The sequence below is a fragment of the Typopeltis vanoorti genome, chromosome 2 (genome assembly GCF_054136105.1).
Source record: "Typopeltis vanoorti isolate ZY-2024b chromosome 2, IOZ_Tvanoo_1.0, whole genome shotgun sequence".
NCBI classification, from domain to species: Eukaryota; Metazoa; Arthropoda; class Arachnida; order Uropygi; family Thelyphonidae; genus Typopeltis; species Typopeltis vanoorti.
The window spans coordinates 159,227,735-159,254,545 of record NC_143550.1 but is presented as its reverse complement, the minus strand read 5'-3'; the positions used below and the strand labels follow the sequence as shown (position 1 = coordinate 159,254,545).

At 35.6% G+C, this 26,811-nt stretch overlaps 1 protein-coding gene across 4 annotated transcripts in view; it reads left to right on the top strand.

Annotated features, from left to right (window-relative positions):
• Positions 1–26,811, top strand: part of LOC150109570 (solute carrier family 15 member 1) — a 440,305-nt gene that overhangs the window by 309,411 nt on the left and 104,083 nt on the right. For all 4 annotated transcript variants that reach the window (XM_090409050.1, XM_090409043.1, XM_090409063.1 and 1 more), the window contains 2 exons: positions 10,133–10,177; positions 12,372–12,493. In XM_090409050.1, the coding sequence (XP_090265176.1) occupies positions 10,133–10,177; positions 12,372–12,493 (167 nt within the window). The remainder of the gene's footprint in view (positions 1–10,132; positions 10,178–12,371; positions 12,494–26,811) is intronic.

Here is a 26,811-nt window from a genome sequence, read left to right as displayed (position 1 = left end):
CAAGAAAACGACACAACACCATTTAAGATTACGGGAAAGAAGAAGAACTGTAACATTCTGAGCAGCTTGTCATATGCCTTTTCAATCTACAAAACTTAGGTACAAATCCTTGTTTATATTCTCATGATTTCACAACTACTTGTCTTAAAGCGAATATTACTATATGTATAATAGAGCTTCAAATAACGGTTTCACACATGTAAGAGAAAACTAAATAGAATTTATTATTGCTATATATTTTGCTCAATGTGTAGGAAGCTTCATTCAAGAAGAAGAAGACAGAATTATCTACAACATTTAAATTATGAACACAAGAACAAGTCACACAGATGCATATAATATCACATGTCTCAGTCACAGTTGTACAAGTAGAAGAAAATGTTATTAGAGCTCAGATAACACTATTCATCTTCCGTCAGCCATGTTTGAAACATGGCTGACGGAAGATGATATAGTTAGTGGGATAGAATGTGTAGGTTATAGTATGTTTAGGAGGGACAGAGAGAATAAAATTGGGGGAGGGGTGTTATTGATGATAGCTGATGAACTGCAGCCAAGGAGAATTGAAGTATTGCAGGATAGTGAAAGGAGCTCATTTGAGGCTATTTGGTGTGAGATTGATACTGGCAGAATAAAATATACAGTTGGGTGCTGCTATAGACCAGGTGATGGAATAGATGGTGGAGATGGTATGCATAAACAAATTGATGAAATGAGTGGAAGGAGGGTAATTATTATGGGGGATTTCAACTATGGTAACATTGATTGGAAGGAAGAGAGGACACATGTGAGGAAGGAAATGGATTTTATTCAATTATTAAGGGATAACTATCTGAAACAGCATGTAATTGAAAATACTAGGGGTGTGAGAGTGCTTGACCTGGTAATAGTATCTGAGAATTTGACTGTAATGAATATGACCATGTTGCCACCTATTGGTGAGAGTGATCATAAGGTCTTGACCTGGGAGGTGGCTAAAGGTGTGAAATTTGTGATTAAGACAGGGTATATGTGGAATTACTGTGCTGGCAAGTATGACAAGCTTAGGAGATTGCTTGGATCAGTGCCATGGCATGTACAACTGCAAGGGCTGGACGTCGATGGAGCATGGGAAGTGATCAAAGAGCATTTACAGGAGGTTATGGCTGATTGTATACCTAAGGTCCGAATAGTGAAACAAGGAGGGGTTAAATGGATGAATAACACCATTAAGCTTGAGCTGCAAAAAAAGAAACAACTATGGAGGGAATTTAAAGAAAGGGGTGACCTGAAGACACACGAACGGTATAAAGTACAGGCTAGAAGGGTAACGAGTGTGGTAAAAACATCAAAAGCCGATTATGAAAAGAAACTAGCTATGCAAGCAAAAGAGAATCCCAAACAGTTCTTTCAATATGCTGCAAGAAAGAAAAAAACTGTACATGGCAAAATGATTTTAAGGAATGACGATGGTAAAGAGTTCACTGAACCAGTCGATATAGTGGAGTTACTGAGCGCACTTTGCAAAAGTATATCATCCAGGTGCTGACGTTGAAAAAATGAAGGAATCATTAGTTTATATGGGAATTGTGATGAATGAAGTGGAGGTGAATAGTCTATTACAGAACCTTAATGTGAATACATCTGTGGGATTGGATGGTATACCGGCACGGGTCTTGCATGAAGCGGCTAATGAATTATCAGTGCCCTTGACCATGTTGTTTAATCTGAGTCTCAGGTCTGGCTTAGTCCCGAAGGCGTGGAAAGAGGGGAAAATAGTTCCACTGCATAAAGGAGGATCCAAGACTATGGTTGCAAATTACCGACCGATCAGCATATCAGGAGTCGTTGTCAAGGTCTTGGAGAAAGTAGTCAAGGGAAAAATACAGGAATGGATTGATGAAAATGAGATACTGTACAGAGGACAGCATGGCTTTGTGAAGGGTAGATCATGCCTCAGTAACTTGCTCAAGTTTTATAACAAGGTGACGGCTGAACTGGATAAGGGAAATGGGTTTACAGTGATACTGCTGGACCTGGCAAAGGCGTTTGACAGGATACTACATGGAATTCTAATCCGTAAACTACAACATATGGGAATGGATATAGGGTTGGTGAGATGGATAGCTGGGTGGTTGATGGAGAGATATCAAAGAGTAGTTTATTCAGGAGTAGAGTCCAAAAAACGGCCTGTGACTAGTGGTGTGCCACAGGGTTCTGTTCTTGGACCACTGCTGTTTAATCTGTTCATTAACGATATAGGGAATCGTCTAAGTGGGACAGTTCATTTGTTCGCTGATGATGCAAAGTTGGGTAGGGCGATAGTGAATGCAGAAGATGTCAAAGTCTTGCAAGATGACTTAGATAGATTGGAGTTCTGGACTAAGGAGAATGGGTGTCAATTTAATGTGACAAAATGTAAGGTTATGCATTTCGGAGTGAAAAGATTAGCAGCAGTATACCACATTGGTGGAACTGTACTCCAAGAGATTGATGAGGCCAGGGACTTGGGAGTGTTGGTGGATAGGGAGATGAAGTTTAGGGGGCACATTGCGAAAGTAGCTAAATCAGCTCATCAACTCACTTGGTTGTTGAAAAATACCTTGACGAGCAGAGAAAAACAAGTTATTGTACCTCTGTACCGAGCCCTGATAAGACCTCATCTCGACTACTGTGCCCAGATTTGGTCACCTCAGTTCCTTCTTGATGGGGAGGAGGTTGAGAGGATCCAGAGGCGAGTGACTAAGATGATAGCAGGTCTATGGAATGCACCATATGAGAACAGGTTGAAGATTTGTGGGTTGCAGAAACTAGTTGATAGGCGAAAAAGGGGAGATATGATTGAGACATTCAAATTGCTAAAAGGATTCTATAGGATTAATTCAGATGATATTTTTGAGATCAGGACTGGTGGTGGGAGAACTAGGGGACACCCATGGAAGCTGGGCAAGAGCGTGGTTAGCAGGGGTGTTAGAGCTGGGTTCTTTACTTTTAGAGTGGTGAATGAGTGGAATAAGCTGCCAGAGTCTGTTGTGGGTGCTATGACGGTGAGCGAGTTCAAGGCAAGGTATGATAGATACTGTGAGAATGTTGAACAGCTGTGTGAACATGATGTTTAGGGCCTCCCTCGATGAGTCTAAGGACTCCTGGAGTAGCCCGTGGTAATAATAATAATAATAATAATAATTAAGTTGTATCATTTCCCTAATGATATCATTAGATTATTCAAGTTAACTATCAGTGTTGGTTATTTTATTTGGCATAATAAATTCTTTCAACAAATTGAGGATACTGCAATGGACAGTCTTATATCACCTGCTTTGGCTGATTATTTTATAGAGCATTAGGAATTGGATTTCTAATACCATATCTCCCTCAACTTCATATTGGGTTAATTTTTGTGGTGATATCTTTGCAATCAGGTCTCACTCTGAAACTGGACTACTTTAATTTTTTGGATAAAACTAACTTCTTATATGCTTGCATTAAGTTCATTCACTGTTGAACATGAATCTAACAACAGTCTCTCTTTTTGAATACTTTAATACATCACAACTCTGCTGATAATATTGAGTTTTCTGTTTACAGAAAACTCAATATTATCAGCAAATATAATCTTCACATCTTCACATCACCAAAAACATAGGTATTATCAAAAGCCTTGTGCACCAAGCATGCACGATTTGTTCTTGTAAGTCTCTAATAGAAGAATTAAATAAAATAAAACTTACTCTATTACTTAATGGATACAGTGAAACCTTGATACAGAAAACTAATTGATAATTATCATCCCCCACCTAGATTGCAATCTGATGTTAAAAGAATCCACCCACCTTACCTTAAAGGTGCATCTGAACAAATAAGATCCTTTGCAGATATAATCTGTATACCACCTTCAAACTAGCTTGGAAGTTGCCATCTTTCTTACCACATATCAAAGATACATTATCACCTCTATCCTTGCCTGGTGTTTATTTAATACTGGAACTGGAACCAAACCAAGATGCTACATTATAGTATGTTCAAATTGGATTGGCCCTATGCCAATGTCCTAATCTTAATCAGACAGACTGTATGCTTATCTCTAAGTTTTGGGAAGTGATTTCTATTAATTGTTTATAATTTTTTAATGAATTATACATCTGTGTTTACTTTTCTGAACTCTAATAGTCTACTTGTACAGCTGCAACTGAGACACGTGATATTATACGTATGCTGTATGATTCATTCTTGTGTTCATAATTTAAATGTTGTATCCAATTCTTCTGCCTTCTCTCTGAATGAAGCTCATGACATATTGAGCAAAATATACAGGAGTAATCAATTCTGTTCAGTTTTCTCTCATATGTGTGAAGCTGTTATTTAAATTTTACTATTAAAGTGAAAATCTGACTTTGACAACCTCTGTTTGGCCTGAACCCAAATTGTTCTTCTCTAAGGTTCCCTTCCACAATTATTGTAATATTTTCTCAAGTATACGTACATAAATCTTACCTGGAACACTGAGTAGGGAAATTCTTCTATAATTCTCACACTTGGATTTTCAGTCCAAGAAGGAAGAAATGCCATCCTGTCTAGCAATTTGTATGTTGTTAAAGAAATGTGAATTAATTTCTGATCCTTTCATTCAAGAAAAAATAAAAACAATAATAATGGCAGAACTATGTTTTGGTAGTTTTTTTTTTTTTTTTTTTTTTAATAGATTTTTTGAGAGTGTTAAAGATTACTAGGTTATACTTACTCTGCTAAAGAATGGCATAAAGAATCGTCCCTTGGTGTCACACTGATTAGATCGTCGGCTTGTCGAGAGCTCCTGAAAAGATTAGTAGTATTTTGTGTTAACATTGGAAATTTTACTAGAATTTTAAGTAGTATTGTTTGCTTTTTGTTTCTTGGTGTGTCTGTGCAATTTTTGCGTGTTTTCTGTTATTTTAATTATTATTTTTAAGATAAGATAGCGTACATATGCACCGATAAAGAAAAAAATGGCGGCCAGGTCGCCATGTTTGTTTAAGAGTTTTGATGTAAACGAATTTATGCAATGTGTTGTCTGTGGTGGGATGTATGCTTTGCGAAGAGCAGTGGGAGTCTGGTTAGAGGGTGATAGTGGAGTTAATATGTGCAGAAAGTGTAAAGAGAATGAGGATCTCAAGCGTGTGTGATATCGTTAACGATAGTCAGAATGTAGAAAATGGCGGTGTGCTAGAGAATTGCGTGGTAGTGCCAGATAGGTGTGGCATCGTTGAAAGTATAAATGAAGGTAGAAATACAGAACGAATGGATGATTTGATTGAAATGAAAATGGTGAGATAAATGCGAGTAGTGAAATTGCCCGTTTGAACGGTGTGATACACAGAGCTAAAAGGCAACTGGAGCGTATGGAAAAATGTGTGTTGAATGTACTGACAAATAACCGGCGAAAGTCTGTGACAGCAAATAATAGAATGTTCGTAAATGTCAATAAAATAAAGGAGCGAGTGCTTTATGGGGATTCGCTATTAAGAGGTGTGATAGTTGAGAGTTTAACGAAGTCGTACCAGCCGGGTGCGAACATAAAGGACGTCAGCAAATCTATTCGAGTGCAAAAACAGAGGGTGAAAGAGATGATAATCGTGGCAGGAACAAATAATTTGAAAGAGGACAAAATGGAAATGATAGAGGATGTGAGGGAATTACTTGAGTATCTTACCGCGGTATGACACTGAAGTGTTTAAAAGGAGGGCCATAATTGCCAATGACTTTATGCATGGGTTATGCATGGAGAGTGGTGTGGAATTTGTGGATGTGTGGAATGAGTTCGATGGGAGAAAGGACTTATATAAGATGAATGGGTTACGTTTGAATGGAGTTGGTGTACGGAGGCTTGAAAAAGTGTTGGTGAATGATGTGGAAGTGGATGTACAGACTCAGGGAAACTAGATTTATTAAGAGGGGGGGGGAAGTAGATATGCAGACTTTAGGGAGGCAGTTGAGCGTATGAATGAGTATATTATGCCCGAGCGAGTACAAAGGACAACAAATCAGAATGGGATAGTTAGTACAAGGCATCAAAGTAGGGATGGGACAAATGGGCTTCTGCAATTCATGTACACTAATGCCAGGAGTATTAGGAACGAGAAGGAAGAGTTTTTGGCCTTGGTTGGCACTTCCAGGCCACAGGTTGTTGGTATTAGTGAAACATAGCTGACAGAAGATGATAAAGCTAGTGGGATTGAATGTGACGGGTATAGCGTGTTCAGGAGTGACAGGGTGAATAAAAAGGAGGGAGGAATGTTATTGATAATAGCTGATGAGCTGAAGCTAAGGAGTATAGAAGTTGAACTGCAGGATAGAGAAAAGAGCACATTTGAGGCTGTTTGGTGTGAGATAGAATCTAGCAGAACAAAATATACAATTGGGTGCTGCAATTGTATATATATACAATTATATATATATACAATTAGACCTAAATTAATCTAAAACTAAATTAGTCTAAATATACAATTAGACCAGGTGATGGAATAGATGGTGGGGATAGTATGCATAGGCAAATAGCAGAAATGAGTGGAAGGAGGGTAATTATTATGGGTGATTTCAATTATCGTAACATTGACTGAAAGAGGAGAGGGCACATGGGAGGAAGGAATTGGATTTTATGCTGTTATTAAGGGACAACTATCTGCGGCAACATGTAGTGGAAAATACCGGGGGGGGGGCAGAGAGTGCTGGACCTAGTAATTGCAACTGAGAATGTGGCTGTAACGAACATAACCATGTTGCCACCAATTGGTGAGAGTGACCATAAGGTCATGACTTGGGAGGTGGCTAAAGGAGTGGAATTTACAATTAAGACAGGGTACATGTGGAATTACCGGGCTGGTAAGTATGACAAGCTTAGGTGTGTGCTTGGCTCAGTTCCATGGCATGTAAAACTGCAAAGGCTGGATGTTGATAGTGCATGGGAGGTGGTTAAGAACTGTTTGCAGGAGGCAATGGTTGACTGTATACCAAGAGTCCGAATAATAAATCAAGTAGGGGTTAAATGGATGAATAACACTATTAAGCTTGAGCTGCAAAAAATGAAACAATTGTGGAGGGAATTTAAGGAGAAAGGTGACCATCAGGTGCAGGAACAGTATAAAGCTCAGGCCAGGATGGTAACAAGGGTGGTAAGAAAAGCAAAAGTGGATTACGAAAGAAAATTGGCCATGCAGGCTAAAGAGAATCCCAAACAGTTTTTTCAATATGTTGCAAATAAAAGGAAAAATGCTCATGGTAGAATGATCTTAAAAAATGCTGAGGGCAGGGAGGTAACCGAATCAGTCGATATTGTGGAATTACTGAGCGAGCACTTTGCAAGAGTATATCATCCAAGTGGTGACTTTGCAGGAATGGAAGAACCAACAGCTTATACTGGAATTGTGATGAATCAAGTAGAGGTAACTAGTCTATTACAGAACCTCAATGTCAATACATCTGTGGGATTGGATGGTATACCAGCTCATGTCGTACGTGAAGTGGCTAAAGAATTGTCAGTGCCCTTGACCATTTTGTTTAATTTGAGCCTCGGGTCTGGGTCAGTCCCAAGGGGGTGGAAAGAGGGGAAAATAGTTCCGCTGCACAAAGCTGGTTCCAAGGCTGCTGTTGAAAATTACCGGCCAATCAGCATAACAGGAATCATTATCAAGGTCTTAGAGAAAATAGTCAAGAGGAAAATACAAGATTGGATAGAAGAAAATGGGATACTGTATCGGGGACAGCATGGTTTTGTGAAGGGTAGGTCATGCCTCAGTAACTTGCTCATGTATTATAACAGAGTGACGGCTGAACTGGATAAGTGTAATGGGTTTACAGTGATTCTACTGGACCTTGCTAAGGCCTTTGACAGGATACCACATGGAATTCTAATGAGTAAATTGCAGTATATGGGGATGGACATAGGGTTGGTGAGATGGATAGGAGAGTGGTTGACGGAGAGATATCAGAGAGTGGTTTACTCAGGAGTAGAGTCCACAAGACTGCCTGTGACTAGTGGTGTGCCACAAGGATCTGTTCTTGGACCACTGCTGCTTAATTTGTTCATTAATGATATAGTAAAGGATCTGAGAGGAACAGTTCATTTGTTTGCGGATAATGCGAAGTTGGGTAGGGCAATAGTGAATGCAGATGATGTCAAAATTTTGCAGGATGATTTGGATAGATTGGAGTTCTGGGCTAAGGAGAATGGATGTCAATTTAATGTGGCAAAATGTAAGGTTATATATTTTGGGGTGAAAAGATTGGTGGAACTGTGCTCAAGGAAATTGATGAGCACGAGATTTAGGAGTGTTGGTGGATAAGGAATTGAAATTTAGGGGACACATTGCAAAAGTGGCCAAATCAGCTCATCAAATCACTTGGTTGCTGAAGATTACGTTGACAAGCAGAGACAAGCAGGTTATTGTTCCTCTGTATCGAGCCTTGATAAGACCCCATCTCGACTACTGTGCCTGGATTCGGTCACCTAGGTTTCTTCTTGATGGGAAGGAGGTTGAGAGGATCCAGAGGCAAGTGACCAAGATGATAGCAGGTCTGTGGAATGAACCTTATGAGAACAGGTTGAGGATTTGTGGGTTGCAAAAATTGGTTGATAGGCGGAGGAGGGGAGATATGATTGAGACATTCAAATTACTGAAAGGTTTCTATAAAATTAATTCAGAAGATATTTTTGAGAACAGGGCTGGTTGTGGGAGGACTAGGGGATATCCATGGAAACTGGGCAAAAGTATGGTTAGTAAAGGTTTTAGAGCTGGGTTCTTTACTTTTAGAGTAGTGAATGAGTGAAATGTGCTCCCTGAGTCTGTGGTGGATGCTATGACAGTGAATGAGTTTAAGGCGAGGTATGATAGATACTGTATGAATGTCGAATAGTTGTGATGAATATGATTTGGGGCCTCCCTCGATGAGTCTAATGACTCCCTGGAGTTGCCCGTAATAATAATAATAAAGGTCTATGTTTAAGGCACTTGTAGATCTTGATGCTTTGCATGATTGTGAACTGCAAGATTTGTCACCTAAATAATAGAAATAGACATCAACAAAACTATGGATAGTGAAAAAAAAAAGTCATTTATATATAAGAAAAAGAGGATGAGTGACAGACCAGAATCTGACACCTTGCCGTTGTAGTGAAATCTGAAAAAAGTAAATCATCCCTCATAATGCACAGTTGCTTTTACTAGAAAGTAAACTGTCTACCAAATACATAGTGTAGAAGGTGGACAAGACCAGAGGAGGAGGATTGCTCAGTAAAATGCCATTTGGCTGAACAGTACTTGATGCCAGACTTGATTAATTTCTCTGGAAATTCAGGAATGACAGCACAAATTTTTCAAAAACTTTCTATGGCAATATAGGCTAAGTGTAAGGACAGGAACATACATATCAGGAGTACTTGGGGAGGGGGGGGGACAGTATGCAACAGTATGGCATACCAGCACCTTTATTAAGAGTGATGTGTGACATATGGATGCAGTATGTGTAGAAAGTTTGTCTTTTCACTAAACTTTTATTTCTAAGATTAGTTTTTTGAAACATCTTAATGTTATATAAAATCTCAAATGGAATTTTATTGTAATGTTATATTATTTTAATTGCAAAAAATTATTTGCTTTTGAAACTTTGCATTACAAAGGTGACAGATGCAGAAGAGGTTATTTACTGATGAGTGCCCATTTTGCTAAAAGCTATCAACCTGGTGTTTGCAACATTAAGTTCACTGCTACCTCTTCATTAAATGAAGAAACTCAAGTGTGTGAAGAGGAGGTACTAGAGCTGTTTCACAAACTGAATAAAAATTCAGCAATAAGGACTGATGGGATATCAGTATGGGTGCTAAAAGAGTGTTCAGCTGAACTGGCTATTCCTTTGACCAGGCAATGAACAGCATAGGTTTACTAAGGGAAGGTCATATTTTAGCAACTCTAGAATGAATATCAGCCTTTTTATTTATTTATTTTCTTATTTTTATTTTTTTAAAGCACTTCATGTCAGTGCTTGTGTGTTTTTTTTTTCTTTTAAGGTTACATGGTGATCAGCATTCATATTAAACTTAGCATCCAAATATTCATTTGAACTTGGTATTTTTTTATATGTGTTGATTGCTCAGTCAGATTCTAAGTTATTTATATTTTAGGGTTCAAAGTGGACATTACAAGCAACAAGAATGAATGGTGAATTTGTAAGTATATTAGTTTGTTTCATATTTCAGATATGATTGTTTGAATTAAAATTTTCTTTCATAATGCCATTAAAGTTGGGATATATATTAATTTAGTATTAGACACTTTGAAGTTATTTTTGACACCAAGTTCAGCCTTCTTTCTTTTGTCGTTAACTTACTTATTGTGATTCCTGGGTAAGACATCCTTCCGATTTTGGAGTGGAGTCTTTTTAGGATAATGGTTTTCCCATGTGACTGTATGAAGGGTCAAGTGTATGCCCAACTAGTGTAAGCAAACAAAGTTTGCACATGAAGTCATTTCCTGACTGGGCTACTTGTAAATAGAGGCTAATGACTTCATATCAATTGCCTTGGTATACCATTATGCAAAGCACTTATTCTTACGGACATATATAATGCTATGTATTATGGGAATGGCCACTACCCAGACCGGTTTCTACCTTTATTTGAGATTTCATCAGTGGGAGAGTCGGTTGCCTTCTCTAATGCTTAAAAAATTCCTCAACCACTTTCTTAGTTGAACCTTCTGTGAGGCCATAGACATAAATAAGTCTGAATGTTCAGTTCCCCATTCTGATATTTGACCATATAACTACTTCTTCCTTATTGTTATTACCTGAATATAATATCGCGTATTTGTTACTCAGAAAAATCTCACCTGTTTTGATCTTTGTTTTGGTAATGTTTATTATGTCAATGTGCTAGTTATCCAGTTCTTCTGCTAATTCAATTTCTTTTCCATTGATGCTTTTTATGTTGATGGCAATTTTGAACCTCTGCTGATGTTGGGTTGGATTTCATCGGCATTTGCCTGGTTCTCTGATGAAAACAACTGTGACTTTTTTTTAATGTGCAGTGACCCAGTTGGCAAAAAATTCTGTCATTTTGTACCATCATTTTGAATTTTGGTGTAAGCCAATAAGAATAAAGTTTGAGCTAAATCCAAAATTGTCAGCCCATCCTCATTTGGTCATTATCCAGGTAGATACCTACTAACTGAGTGTACCATGAGAAGGTAAGGATTGGATATTAAGTTAGAAGTCCTGGTCAGTTCTCCCCCATTTTTTAAAATTGATATGGAGATATCCTCCCAGTTATCCAGCCTCTTAAACAGGCAATGGGGAGAATCTTCCAGATTTAAGATGACTAGTGCTCTTCCTCAGGGATCAGTCCTTTAAATCATTGTTCATGTTGTACATTAATGATATTCGGAAGAACCTGATAGGAGATGTTCAGTTGTTTGCTAATGATGCAAAGATAGGAAGGGCAATCAAGGATGCTAGAATGATTTGAATAGTGTGGAACTGTAAGCAAATGAATAATGGCTGTCAACTCATTGTTAATAAGTGTCAAGCAGTTCACTTTGGTATGATGAGATTTACAACCACATATTGTATTGATGGGACCGTGCTTAGAGAAACTGATGAAGCTAGGGATCTTAGAAGCATTGTAAATAGGAATTTGAAGTTCAAAGGTCATATAGCAAAAGTTGCAAATACAACTCACAGGATAATTGCAATACTGAAGTGAACCATTGACAGATAAGGATAAGAAAATCATTTTGTCTTGCTTTTTACAAACCCTTGATACAACTACACCTGGACTACTGTGCAGATTTTGTCTGCTGTATTCTGAGGAATAAATTAAGAATACAGGAGTTAAAATACAAGAGGTAAATTCAGAATAATAAAGAAAATTCAGAAAGAGTGAGAAGCATTACAAAAATGATATTGGGATTATGGAAGGACACATTGAGAGTACGTGGAGCACATATACTCGCAAATAGGAGAAAGAGGGATGATATGACAGAAGCCTATAATCTTTTGCAAGGGTGTTCTACGATATCAGTGTGGATAAATTTTTTTATATGGAAAGCAGGGAGAGGATAAGGTGGCATCCATGGAAGTTGAGTTTGTGTGCATTTAAGATAGGGTAAAAGCTAGTTTTTTCTCTAATAGAGCAATGAGTAAGTGGAATAGTTTGCCTGGTGAATGTTTAAGGAAAGGTACAACAGCAGGTAGTGGTGATATATGTCTCCCCTGATAAATCCTTAAGTTCCTGGAGATCTTTAATGATGATGATAATTGCAGTTTTTTATATTTACATTCTTAGTTATTTGAATGTTGCTGTTATATGATATGAATTTAAATTCATAATGTAAACATTCAATTTATTTTATATTTTGCTTTAGCCTGGATTTCAGCTTCAGCCTGATCAACTACAGGCTATTAATCCCCTTCTTATTATTGCTTTCATTCCTTTATTCGAATATGTTGTATATCCTGTAATGAACAAATGCCATTTACTTATAAGGTAAGTAATAATATTACTTTCTAAAAAAATTATTATAATTGCACTTTAAGCATTATTTTTGCTGCACAATTATAAATGCACAATAAAACCATTATATATATATTGATGCACGTGTATGTGTGTGTATTTCATACATTAGGTTTTCAGTTATTGGACATCAAAAATAACTTATATGATTATATACCTATAGCTGAATAGTAGTAAAAAAGCTATTTATTTTTAAAAGACAAAAATCAGAGATATATGAAAACATTCCATGAGTACATCTACCATAGTATTAAATTAGCAATCCATTGTAACTTAATACTATGGTAAATGTATTCAAGTAATGTTTATATATATCTCTGATTTTTTTCACTTCTGTGTAATGTAACTGGTGACATCTTCTAGAAAGATGAAACTAGTAGTTTTTTTTTCTGTTTTATCATTGGACTATATAGTCATACAAGTTATTTTTGGAAGAAAATAAAAATAAAAAAAATTAAAATTAAATTAAAAAAAAAATATATATATATATATATATATATATATGGATTTCTGCAGTACTGTGTGTGTGTGTGTGTGTGTGTGTGTGTGTGTGTGTGTGTGTGTGTGTGTGTGTGTGTGTGTGTGTGTGTGTGTACACATACATACACAGTACTACAGAAATCCACGTGCCTCAGGTGAGTTATCAGAGACAAATGGTGAGTGCGTTTTCAGCCTCATTCAAAATATATATTTTTTTTCCATAATTTACACTTTTTTTGTCATTTTACAACATCATCTTATTCACTGTTGAGTTATTTGATTAATTATGGGTGGCTACCAATGAATTCATTAAAGCCGTTTATTTCCAGAGAGTTAGAAATAAAACTTATGAATCTGCAACTTTTAATTCAAACGCTATCGCATTCCCTTTTAAAGAATTGCAAAAACACTTGCAATTTTAGTTGCTGATTTTCTCCAAAAGTCATAAGCCAATCATCTTTACTTTCTTCTGTCATTTTATTTCCTTTAAGGTTCAAAACTTTATATTTTTTGCTACATTAACCCCCCCCCCCCTCCCCGAACCGACTATGATGTCTATAGACGTCCAGCTAAATCTGGATATGATTCTATAACACCCGTTGAATAACATGGATAAGAAGTGCAATTTGGTCTCACTGTTTCATCTGCCTCGACTGGTAGGAAGGTTAAAGGCTGTTAGTTTTTTTTTTTTTGTTTGTTTTGTTTTGTTTTCTTTTAGTAGTTGTGGTTCATGGAGAGATATCAGAGAGTAGTTTATTCAGGAGTCAAGTCCAGAAGAAGGCCTGTCACTAGTGGTGTGCTGCAGAGCTCTGTTCTTGGGCTGCTGCTGTTTAATTTGTATATTAATGATATAGGAATGGATCTGAGAGAAACTGTTCAGTTATTTGCCAATGATGCAAAATTGGGTAGAGCAATAATTAATACAGGTGATGTTAAATTTTTACAGGATGATTTGGATAGACTGGCAGTCTTGGCAAAGGAGAATGGATTTCATTTTAATGTGGGAAAGTGTAAGATTATGCATTTTGGAGTGAAAAGATTACCAGCTATATACCACATTGATGGAAGTGTACTCCAGGTAATTGATGAAACCAGAGATTTGGGATAGGGAATTAAAGTGGATAGGGAATTAAAGTTTAGGGGACACATAGCAAAAGTGGCTAAAGCAGCTCATCAGATTATTTGATTGCTGAAGAATACTTTGACAAATAGCAGTGCCGTAATGAGGGCGTGGCGAAAGAGGCACCCACCACCGGTGCAACTAGGTGTTTGGGGCGTAAAATGTAAAAACTTTAAAAATAAATAAATAGATATAAAAGTCCGCTATTTTATATTGTATTTTTAAATTTCGGCAATATGCCACTTTAGACACACAAATTCTGCAACACACTGCAACTCAATTTGATGGAGTTAATAGTAAGTATTTAAAATATTGTATTTAGTAAAATTTAACTTGTTACATTTAAAATTTTTCAAACTTTTTGTCATTTTTGTCATAGCAGGTTGAGTTTTAATTATTATTATTACTACAGACGAATTGACAAGATAGTGCTTGACATCATGTCAAGCACTATCCAGTGTTTGTGCAGTATCTATCATACTTTGCTTTGATTCATGGTCATGGCACCCACAACAGACTCTGGCAACTGATTCCACTCTTTCACCACTCTCCAAGCAAAAAACCTAGTTCTAACTAAGGGTCATCCTTGGAAGCTGAGTAAGAATGTAGTTAGTAAAGGTGTTAGAATCTTGTCAATGAGTCTAAGGACGCCATAGAATCGTCTGTAGTAATAATAATAATTAAAACTCAACCTGCTATAACTTGTGTACCCCCCCCCCCCCACACACACACCCAACAGTTGTTCTGTTGTCATTGTCATAACTTTTAAAAGTTTTTTTTTCTCCCATCAATATGAAAACTTCATAAATATATATTGCTTTCGAGTTCCAAAAGTCTCACTACTTCTCTCAAAGTACTGTAGGGTTCTTTTCACTCCATGCATGCTTCCCATTTTTGTTTTAGTCATGAAGCAAGAAAATTGAGTTGTAGTTGTGTATTATAGTTACAGCTTTACTTGAAAATAATAAATCTGAAACATTTTGAGTGTGAGGAAACATGCACATTTTTCATTGCAAAAGAATTAATTTTTTTCATATCATATATGCATTAAATTAAATTCCAGTTATTTCCAATAAATAAATTTTATTGGATAGATAGAAATTGGATACTGTATGGGGGACAACATGGTTTTGTGAAAGTAGGTCATGCCATAACTTGCTCACATTTTATAATACAGTAACAGCTGAGTTGGATAAAGGTAATGGGTTTACACTGATACTGCTGGACTTTTCAAAAGTCTTTGACAGGATACTACATGGAATTCTAATCAGCTGGTTGATTGAGAGATCAGAGAGTAGTTTACAAAAGCAGTGGAATCTAACTGCTTTGTTTATCATTTATATCAGCCTGACCTCTGGTGAAAAAAAAAATAACATAAATATAAAATAAAGTAAAATTAAATACATAGATAAATAAAAAAAATAAATAACAAAAATCAATAGCTAATAAATTCAATAAATCCTTTTTTTATACATGATAAGTATAATAACAAACCAATGATTAAAAAAAAAAAAAAAAGAAATTACATGGAACTACATCAAATGCATCTCTGTGGTCTTGTTGTTTGTCGTAGGGTTTTCTTGTGTTGAGGTTCTGCCATCATATTCTGGATGCTTATATGGGTTGCTGATGGGTCTTCCAGATTTTTCTTGGTATTACTAATCCATCATTCTTGTTGAGATTAGGATGATAAATCAACATCTCACATGCTTCCTTGAATTTTCTTTTAAACCAAGTTTTGGTTTAGTGGAGGGACTTGGTGCCTTTCCATTTAATTCTGTGACATGTTTGGAGTGCATGGTCTGACAGGCCTGTTTTACTCTCCCACCCTCATATATATAAGAAAGTTTTTAAAAAGCATTATGGTTGAGCAGCTTTTACAGGTAAACTGTAAACTCACCTATACAAATATTTTTGAAGAAAACAAAAAAAATTCAATCTTGAAGTCTGAATGGCAGACCCTGAAGAAAATTGATTGATTCAGCCAGAGAGGTATGCGATCAGATTATCTGCTAGGATAGAAAAATCAGAACATGGCAGACTCATGAGGTTAAAAGAAGCAGTTAAGAGAAAAAACAATGCATATTGAAAGTTCTGTAAATAAGACAATCAGCATGTGTTCTTATAGAACAAGCAAACATAAAGAAAAATGTAAGCTTTTTACAAGCAAAGCAATGTAAAACTAGTTAAACAAGTCAGGTAAAGATAGAAATAAAATTATGTAAAATAAATATCAGGAGGATGGCAAAAATATTCTGGAAGCTATTGAAAAAAAACTTAGAAATTATTATTCTGGGCCTCTACAGAGTCATAAGACTCATTATTGTAGCCCCTTCCCCTTAACCACTCCTTAAACCCATTTACCATCTACACATTCACTACTCTATCAGGCAATGAATTCCATGGTCCAGCCACTCTAAATGCAAAAAAGCCACTTCTTGCCCTCCTACTTACCACATCCTTTAGTAACTTCCAGGAATGGCTGCTTCCCCTTTTCCCTTTCCCTTGTTCTACTAGATAAAAAATCTCTTCTGTATCAATCCTGTAAATACATCTCAACAGTTTAAATATCTCATTCATACCCCCTCCCTCTTCATCTTGTATCCACCAAATTCTGCAATTTGTATGCCTTCAGTCTATCCTCATAACTAACTTTGTAAAGTCCTGATATCATTTTGGTTATTTGCTTCTGTATCCTCTCCCAGGTCAACTTATCCTCTTCAAATTCTAATGACCAGATCTGGGCACAATAATACAGATGTGGTCTAATTCTAATCAGCACTTTAATGGAATCACCACTTTTTCATTTCTACTTGTCAGAGTTCTTCTTAGTATTGTAGCAATTTTCTGGGTTACTTTTACCACTCTTTTAATATATGCTCTAAACTTCCAATTTTTATCTCCTATCATCCCAAGAGCCTTTGCCTCATCCACTTCTTCTGGTATAGTTCCACCCATAGACTGAGCATCCCATTGGTGGAGCCCATATTTTAGAATTTACATTTAGTTTCATTAAACTGAACATACAGACAATTTATTTGTCTGTATGTCTGTATGTTCAAAAAATACTGGTAGGTGTGTGTAGTAAGAGAATTAAGTAGTAGTGGAGACAGTAGATGTGTATAGCAGAGTGGAATGGTGTGTCCTCCTGTGATGAGTCCTTAGACTCTTTGGAAGTGTCATGTAATAATAATAATAATTTGTACTTCAGTTTTTGTAGAGTACAACATTATCTGATGTATTCTACTCTGCTCCCAAACACACCAGGTGCAAGTCTCCAGGATTCTTTTAACTAAAGTGAATAATAGCTGTAACAAATTTGGCATGAAAATTAACAATAAAAAGTCCAAAACTGTGAAAATAGGTAAGAACATGGAAAACTTAAATTGCATTCTCAATGAAGAACCTATTAAACAAGTAAAATATTTCAGCTGCTCTTATACACAGTTTTTAGTGAAGGTATCAGATTAAATATAGAAATTAATAATAGAATAAGCAGAGCTGGTATGGTGGGAAACCACCCAAATAAATTTATGTGGAATTAAAGAGAAATTTATCGAAACACTAACTAGCTATATACAAAACTATGTTGAAACCAATTTCAGCTTAAGGATCAAAATCCTCATATCCCATTAAAAAATATCCCAAATATATGAAATTGAAACTCTTCTCTCAATGGAGGCATTCAAGGAAAAAGCTTGTAACAGCAATGATTCTAAATGTGAAAAGAATGGCCTTTTTTTCATTGAGAATTAAATTAGTGAGTACAAAGCTACATCCATTATGATAAATCACATATATCCAATTTTGGCTCAGATGGTTCTTGGCAATGAACAATAGGATCATTTGGAAAGACTCAAAGCTCATTTATGCACAAGCCATTTTGGTTATGAATTGCTTATTAAAGGAAAACTTTTAGATCTTATTATATTTCTTTAATTTGAGTAGGAATGATTGAATGATGGTTTGTTTATCCATGCTAAAAGTGTGGGAGATTGTTATCCTAATAATGGCTGTAGTATTTTTTATGTATTTATTTTTTTAACTAGTTCATGTAGTAATCTTCATTTTGTTAGTTTTCTACCTTGAACAGATTGTCTTCTGTTTTATACTTGTCATTCTAGAGTGTGAACCAGTTTAGACAACTGTTGTACATTCTTACTTGTTTAGATTAGCATTTAGTCAGGATTTTGCAAAAGATGAATAGAGTGATTATATCTGAAATATCTCATTTTTAAATATCAATAAATATTTTGCTATGTTTGCATGTTTCTGTACTGGATCCTTAAAAAAAAAAACACTCGTACAACTAATAGATTGCATCTCTGACCATCATTTTAACACAATTAAGACTTAAGTATTGTAAGATGCAAATCTGAGCTAAAAAAAAATTATTGTGTACATGGTTTCAAAATATTCAGCTTGCAGTGGGGTAGATGGGAAATGAATTACCATGGTTCATACTCAGGTAATCACTAAATTGAACATGTAAACTGTGATTTATAAAAGAACACATGCATTTTATATATTAGTACAATAAGCAAAATAGGTACAATGGTATAATTAGTTATAATCCTTGATTAATGAAAAAAGAAAAAACAAAACTTAATTTATTTAATAATACCTTGAGCAGATTATTTTTTGCATATAATACTTTTTCATTTGGTTGAAAGAATAAATATTTTCCTTCTAAAGGCATCTCTTAAAAACAAATTGTAGTCTAAAAATGAGGAAAGCATCTGTACAGTTGTAAAACTGACAAAATACCAAAGCGATGAATTAAAAAATATATATATAACTATGGAATAAAGTGATTGTCAGACATAAAAAAATGTTTTGGGAAAATTTACAGAAAAGAGCAAAGCTAATAATAATGGCAAATACCTGTTGGATTTCTGCTCAGGACATGGACTGGTTATTACTAACACCATCTTCCAACATAAAATGTGCACAAATTCACATGGAGAGAAGAGGCAAGGAATAAGAAAAGTCTCATTGACTATGTTATTGTTGATAGTGATGTTTTCTCCCTGGTGCAGGACACCAGAGTGTACAGAGGATTTGAAATTGGAAGTGATCACTATTTAGTCTTGAGCAGGATAAAATTGAATTTCATCTTGAAAAGAATGACATCTAAGAAAGTTTTAAAGCGAATAAAAGTTGAGCAGCTCTCAGATGTGAACTGTAGACTAAAATACACAAAGATTATTGAAGAAAAAATGAAAGAGTTTGAGAACAAGAACCAAACCTTGAAGAAAACCCTGATCGATTAAGACAGAGAGGCATGTGGAGGAGGTTATCTACAAGGATAGAAAAATCAGAACTCCATGGTGGACACAGGAAGTTAAAGAGGAAGCGAAGGAAAAGAAGAAAGCATATCAAAATTTCCTGGCAAATAAGTCAGCTTGTGCTCTTGGAGAATACAGAGACAAATATCAGAAAGCGAAACGCTGTGTAAAACTAGCGAAACAAAAGTCATGGGAGGACTTTGGCAAGAACATAGAAAATAAATATCAAGAAGGTGGTAAGATATTCTGGAGGTTGTTGAAGAAGCTTAGAAATGGAGGAAAGAGTGTTGTAAAAGGAGTTAGAGATGATAAAGGTGACATGAAAATGGGAGAAAAATATATCCTTGAAGTATGTAGTAATTACTTCGAAAAATTGCTAAATGAAACAAGCAGCGATAGCACAGTGGTAAAAAACAGTCAACAGGCATACAGTCAGAAATATATATCCATACTTGAAGTAGAAAAAGCCATCAAAGGCTTGAAATATGGAAAGGCAGCAGGAGTAGATGATATTTGACCAGAAATGCTGAAGTATGGTAGTATAAAAGTCTTATGGTGGCTGCACTGCATAGTTCAGAAGGACAGAGGGATCAATTCCTGATGATTTGATTAGAGCTCTAATGGTACCCATATATAAGAAGTTAAGTTTTAAAAGAGGTATACCGTGAGTAGATATATCGATGCAAAATTAATATCGGAAAAAACTTATGTACAATGATTATTTAATAGGATAATTTTCACCTGTGTGTCACGGGCATCTTCAGTACATTAAGCTCAAATTAAACAATAAATGACAATTCCAAAAAGTGCCACCTAAGTAGCTGGTGTAAGATAATTAAAAAGGTCAATAACTTTCCTAAAAATAAAAAAATAATAATAATAATAAATAAATAAATTAATTAATTAAAAAAAATCAATACAATAAAAAGTTAGGAAAGATTAGCTGATTTGTAAAGTACTAGCTCCCATATAGGGGATAGACTTAAGCTTTTATGGAAGATAGTACTTTACAAATCAGCTAATCTTTCCTAACTTTTTATTGTATTGATTTTTTTTAATTAATTTATTTATTTATTATTATTATTTTTATTTTTTTTATTTTTAGGAAAGTCATTGACCTTTTTAGTTATCTTACACCAGCTACTTAGGTGTCGCTTTTTGGAATTTTCAGTTATTGTTTAATTTGAGCTTAATGTACTGAAGATGCCTGTGACACACAGGTGAAAATTATCCTATTAAATAATCTTTGTACGTGAGTTTTTTTCCGTTATTAATTTTGTATCCACATATAAGAAGGGAAATAAAACTGAATGTAAGAATTACACAGGTATATCCCTCCTAAGTGTTCCAGGCAAGATTTATGCCAGAATACTTGAGAAACGGTTGAGAAGAATTGTGATTGTGGAAGAAAGCTTGGTGAAGAACAAGCTGGATTCAGGCCAAATAGAGGCTGTTAGGACCAGATCTTCACTTTAAGACAAATAGTCGAGAAAGCATGGGAATATAACAAAGTCTGTATTTAAGTTTTGTCGATCTGGAAAAGGCATATGAAAAAGTGTCAAGAGAGAAGCTATTCAATACGCTACAGTTATATGGTTTCAGTGGGGCATTATTCCAAGCAATACTTAGTCTTTATTTGAGTTGCAAGTCAGCAGTTAGAATTGAAGGAAGTACGGGAAGATGGTTTAATGTTAAATCTGGTGTGAGACAAGGATGTACATTATCCCCTCTGTTATTCATTATCTATATGGATCACATTATGAAGGAAAGTGGTATTAAACATGATATCAGAATTGGAGATATTAATGTCAGCTCTTTACTTTATGCAGACAATGTTATACTTCTAAATAAATATGCTACAAGTTTGCAAGATTCCCTGACTAAATTGAATAACTGTTATAATAGATATGGTATGAAGGTCAGCAATAAAAAGACAAAGGCAATGAAAATAGGTAGAATCGTTGAAAATGTCAACTGTGTTTTCAACGCAGAACAAGTAAAACATTTCAGCTACTTAGGCACAATTTTTAGTGAAGATGGTAAATTAAATATGGAAATAGACAACAGAATCAATAAAGCTGGTATGGTAAGAAGTCAATTGAATAAATTCATGTGGAATAAGAGAGAAATTAGTCGGAACACTAAATTAGCTGTATACAAGACAGTGTTCAAACCAGTTTTAACTTATGGATCTGAGAGCTGGGTCAGAAGTAAAACACTTGGACAAAGACTAGAGACCGTAGATATGACAGTCCTGAGAAAGATTATAGGCATGAACAGATGGCATCAATGGCAACATTGTATTAAAAACGAGGATATTAGGAAAGAACTTTACATTGTCAGCATCCAGGGATGCGTTAGCAGAGCTAATCTCAGGTGGTATGGTCACTTAAAGAGGATGGACGATGAAAGATTAGCAAAACAAGTGTTCTCCATCAGGATGGCAGGAAAATGACCAACAGGAAGACCAAGATATAGATGGATTGATATGGTACAAAGTGCCTTAGACGATAGAAATATAAGATCTGATAATGTTGGAGTCTTGACAAGTAACAGACTGATTTCGAGGAAAATTGTAGATAGGACTTAGTAATGATGTAAATTTTTCATGTAGTACTATCATATCCTGTTCACCCCTTGAGGGTACATGTCAGGATGATGATGATGAACTATAGAATAACACCTATGCCACAGCAAATAACTTTTTTTATTTTGTAAATATTTTGTCTTATGTATTATAAGACATCATCAGTGCAACTAACGAACAACAATAATAATGAATTCATAAAACAGTAGTGCACATGCTTAAATTAGAATCCCTCTAAGTATACGGTCAAGTGTTTATGAATTAAAAACTACTGGGCTTAAATTAAAATATAGCAGATAAATTATTAAATACACCTGAGGACAACAATTTCCCACACTTTTGGAATAGTGAGATAGTCATTTCGATTAAGTCTATTAAGTAAGGCTTCAGCACTTTTTTTATATAACTGTTCATGTTTATATGTGGATGTATGTAGTAACTTGGCATTTTGCCATTGAATCCTGTGATTATCATTTCGATTCCACATTGTGCAAGGCCAGATTTGTGAGGTTTGATGTTCAGAGATATGTTTATTTATATATCTTACTGTTTGTCCATAGTAAGACAAGTTACATGAATATGGTACTTGGTATATGCCAGGCAGCATCATCGACAGTTTGTCTTTTGGAAAAGCAAGTTATGAATTTGGTCAATGGGTTTGTAGTAGCAACGAGTTTATATTTTCTCATAATTTTTGCCACTCATTCAGATATATCTTTAATATATGGAATGTGAATCTTGTGAGCTTCTTCTTGTCTGGGTTGATTTGTAGAAGAGTGGTTAATTATTTTTTTGGGTTGTTATTGGATTATATCCATTTAATAAGGCAGTTTCTTTGAGAATTTCCAATTCCTGTTTTAGGGATTCTTTAGACGAACAAATCTTGTGTACTCTGGACACTAAAGATTTTATAATGCCATATTTTTGAGATGGATGGTGAGTTGATGTGTTATGGATGTAACAACCTGAAAAAATTGGTTTTCATTAGGTGGAAGCGGAAATGGATCCATCTTGTTTGTGTTGGATGTGTACATCAAGAAAGGAAATATCTGTTGATATTTCCTTTTTTAGTGTTAACTTGATACGAGGATGCAAGATGTTGATTTTTTGTAGAAATGAGTATAGTTCAGGTTCTGTTTAACTCCAAACTGCAAAGATGTTATCAATGTAGTATAGCCACATTGTTGGTTTTGGGTCAAGAACAAAAATTCTTTCTTCTAGGTGTTCAGGAAAAAGGTTGGCTAAGTTGGGTGAAAATGGTGAGCCCATTACTGTTCCTTCTTGTTGTTTATATATTTTATCTTTCCATGTGAAGTAACCTGATGTGATTGCAAATTTGAATAATTCCACTATGTCAGGTGGATGGGGTTAACAATTTTATTGTTTATTTATGAGGGATATTAGTGAAGAGAAAGGCAATGTGAAAGCTTACTAACATGTCTGTATTTTGCCAGTTTAATGTCTTTTATCCTTGTTTGAAACTGGAATTTTTATCAAAGAGGTTGAGTTGCTAGTGAGGGGGAGGACGTGGAAGGTTAGACAGCAATCTTGATATTTTATGTGGGACTGCCTATAGAATCCACAATAGGTGGATTTGCTCTTCTGAAGAATCCGTAAAACAAGAATTGGAAATTCTCAAAGAAATAGCCTTATTAAATGGATATAATCCAATAACAACCCAAACAATAATTAATCACTCTTCTACAAATCAACCTAGACAAGAAGAAGCCCACAGGACTCCCATTCCATACATCAAAGGCATCTCTTAAAAAAAATTATGAGAATATATAAACTCACTGCTACCTACAAACCTGTCAACCAAATTCATAAATTGCTACCTTGTTGGAAGTTTTTCCACTTGGTTATACTATAAATTAAAGATCCCAAGAAATTATATTCTTGGTTTAATCCTTTATCCAAGTGTAAGCAAACAAAGTTTGCACCCGAACTATTTTCAGGACTGGGCAACTCGTATATAGAAGCTAATGAATTCACATCACTTGCCTTAGTATCCCATAATTATTATTATGGGTATCTCCATGTAGTCAGTAGACTCATTGTGGGAGACCCAAACTATCAAAACAATTTTTGAATTCATTTACAGACGAAGAACTCACAACTGAGTCAGGCAATGCATTCCACCCACTCACCACTCTCCAAGCAAAAAATCTAGTTCTTACACACTTGTTAACCACACTTTTCCTTAATTTCCAGGGATGACCTCTTGTTCTTTATTCACTATCACACAACCGAAATATTTCTCCTGCATCAATTTTATAAAAACCTTTTAGTAATTTAAATGTTTCTATTATATCCCCTCTTCTCTGCCTATCAACCAACCTCTGCAACCCACAAGCTCTCAATCTATCAATGTAGGGAACATTTTTTACATCACTCACCAACTTAGTCACTCTCCACAACCTCCTCATCTCCAAGGAATCCAGATGACCAGACTTGATCACAGTAATCCCAATGTGGAAATATCAACGCCTTATAAAGGGGAATAATAACCTCTTTATCTCTGGTTGTTAGTGTGTTCTTCAGTAACCAAGTAATCCTGTGTGCAATCTTGGACACCTTAGCAATGTGCCCTCTGAACTTCATCTCCCTATCCACCAACACACCGAAGTTCCTAGCCTCATCAATCTCTTGGAGTACTATTCCATCAATGTGGTACACAGCTGGTAATCTTTTAATCCCAAAATGCATAAATTTACACTTTTCCACATTGAACTGACATCCATTACCTTTTGCCCATTTTGCCAGCCTATTTAAATCATCCTGCAAACTCTCAACATCAGCTTGATTTTTTTATTGCACTACCCAACTTTGCATCATCAGCAAAACTGAATATCTCCCTTCAAGCCATTTCCTATATCATTTATGTATGTTGTATGTGCTGTTTCAAGTAATTATCTCTTAGAAGGTGTATGAATTCCATTTCCTTTTTGCCATGTGATATTTCCTCCTTCCAATTGATATCACCATAATTAAAATCCCCCATAATAATCACCAACCCTGCACTCGTTGCACTAATTTGCTAATGCATGAATTCAATATTACCCCCTATACCCCCCGGCCTATAGCAGCAACCAACTGTATATTTGGTTTCATTGGTCACTATTTCACACCAGACCACCTCAAATGAACTATCATTCACACGTCTATCCTCTTGATATACTACTTTCTTTGGCTGCAACTCATCAGCTATCATCAACAGTATTCCTCCCCCCCCCCCATTCTGTCTTCTCTATCCTCCCTGAAAATACTATACCCATCACATTCATTTCCATTAACCACATCTTCTGCTGACAGCCAAGTTTCACTAATGCCTACAACTTTTGGTGAGATTTCACTGACTAATGCCAAAAATTCTTCCCTCTTATTTCGAATGGTTCTTGCATTAGTATACAAAATTTGCAGATTCCCTTTAGTTCTTGTACCAGCTTTACAACTGATATACATTCTACTAATTTCAGTACTCCCATGCCGATTGTTATCCACTCTATTCTTCAAATTATTCCACGAAAAAGGATCAACAAATATACATTGATTGCATAAGTTTCTCCCTCTTACACTCAACCTTTTCAATTTTAGTTTCCCTGCCCACTTCAATTTGTTCAGAAAACACTCCAGATATCAATAAATTCCAGACCTCTTTTTTTGCACATTCTTGCAATCATATCATTCATAAATCATCACTTGTCTTCTTCTTCTCCCATAGTCCTAAATGAACCATTGGGTCATTCATGGCTGGTAGGTACTCTTTGCTGGCCTCCTCCAGTCATCTCGGTCTCTTGTTCTTGATGTCAGTTGAGAAAGGGAGGAATTTGTCCATTTTTTGATGTTATCAGTCCATTTTAATCGAGGTCAGCCCCTAACCCTTGATCCCAGAATGATTCCTTCTAGGGTATGCTTTGGAATGCCATTAGCCCTCTCCACATGTCCAAACCATTTCATCTGTCTTCTTCTGATGACTGTCAGAATATTTTCCCTTTTTCTCCCATCTATTGAGTCGATCAGTTTTCGGACATTTTCATTGGTTTCGTGAGCGGTATAGGGAATTCTCAAAAGTCTTCTGTAAGTTTTCATTTCGAAAGACAGGAGTCTTCTCTCATCTTCCTTCAATAAAGTCCAGGCCTCACAACCATACAAAAGGACAGAATTCACCAAGGTGTCAATTAGTCTTAGTCTGGTTGTGATTGCTTCTCTGTTATCTGCCCATAATGGTTTTAACTTCTAGGGCCACGGTTGTCTTAGCAATTCGGTATTTAATGTCGGTTTTTGAACGACCATCTTGACTCAACGTGCTTCCTAGATAAGTGAACTTGTTTACATTCTCAATTTGCTTATTGCCAATGTGTATCTTTAAGAATTCAATGTCTGATTTTGAGGTTATCATTGTTTTTGTTTTTTGTAGGTTTATGTATAATCCATATTTTTTTAATGTTCCGAAAGCACGGCTGGTTATGTCTTGTAATTCTTCTTCACTTTCTGCCAAAAGATCGATATCGTCAACGAAACATAAGTTATTTATTCTTAGTCTGCCAACTACTATTCCAGTGTTATATTCATAAAGAGCTTCATCTATGACATATTCCAGAAAACAATTAAGATGAGGAATAAAGAGATTTAATAATCCTAATGATTTTGTTGTCAATACCATAATGTTCTAAAATTTTCCATAATGCCTCGTGCCATATTGAGTCAAAAGCTTTTTGAAAGTCTAAGAAGTTGTGACATATTATTTTGTTATGTTCTATGTATTTTTCGCCTAGTATGTGTATTGTAAAAATATGGTCGATTGTACTTCTGG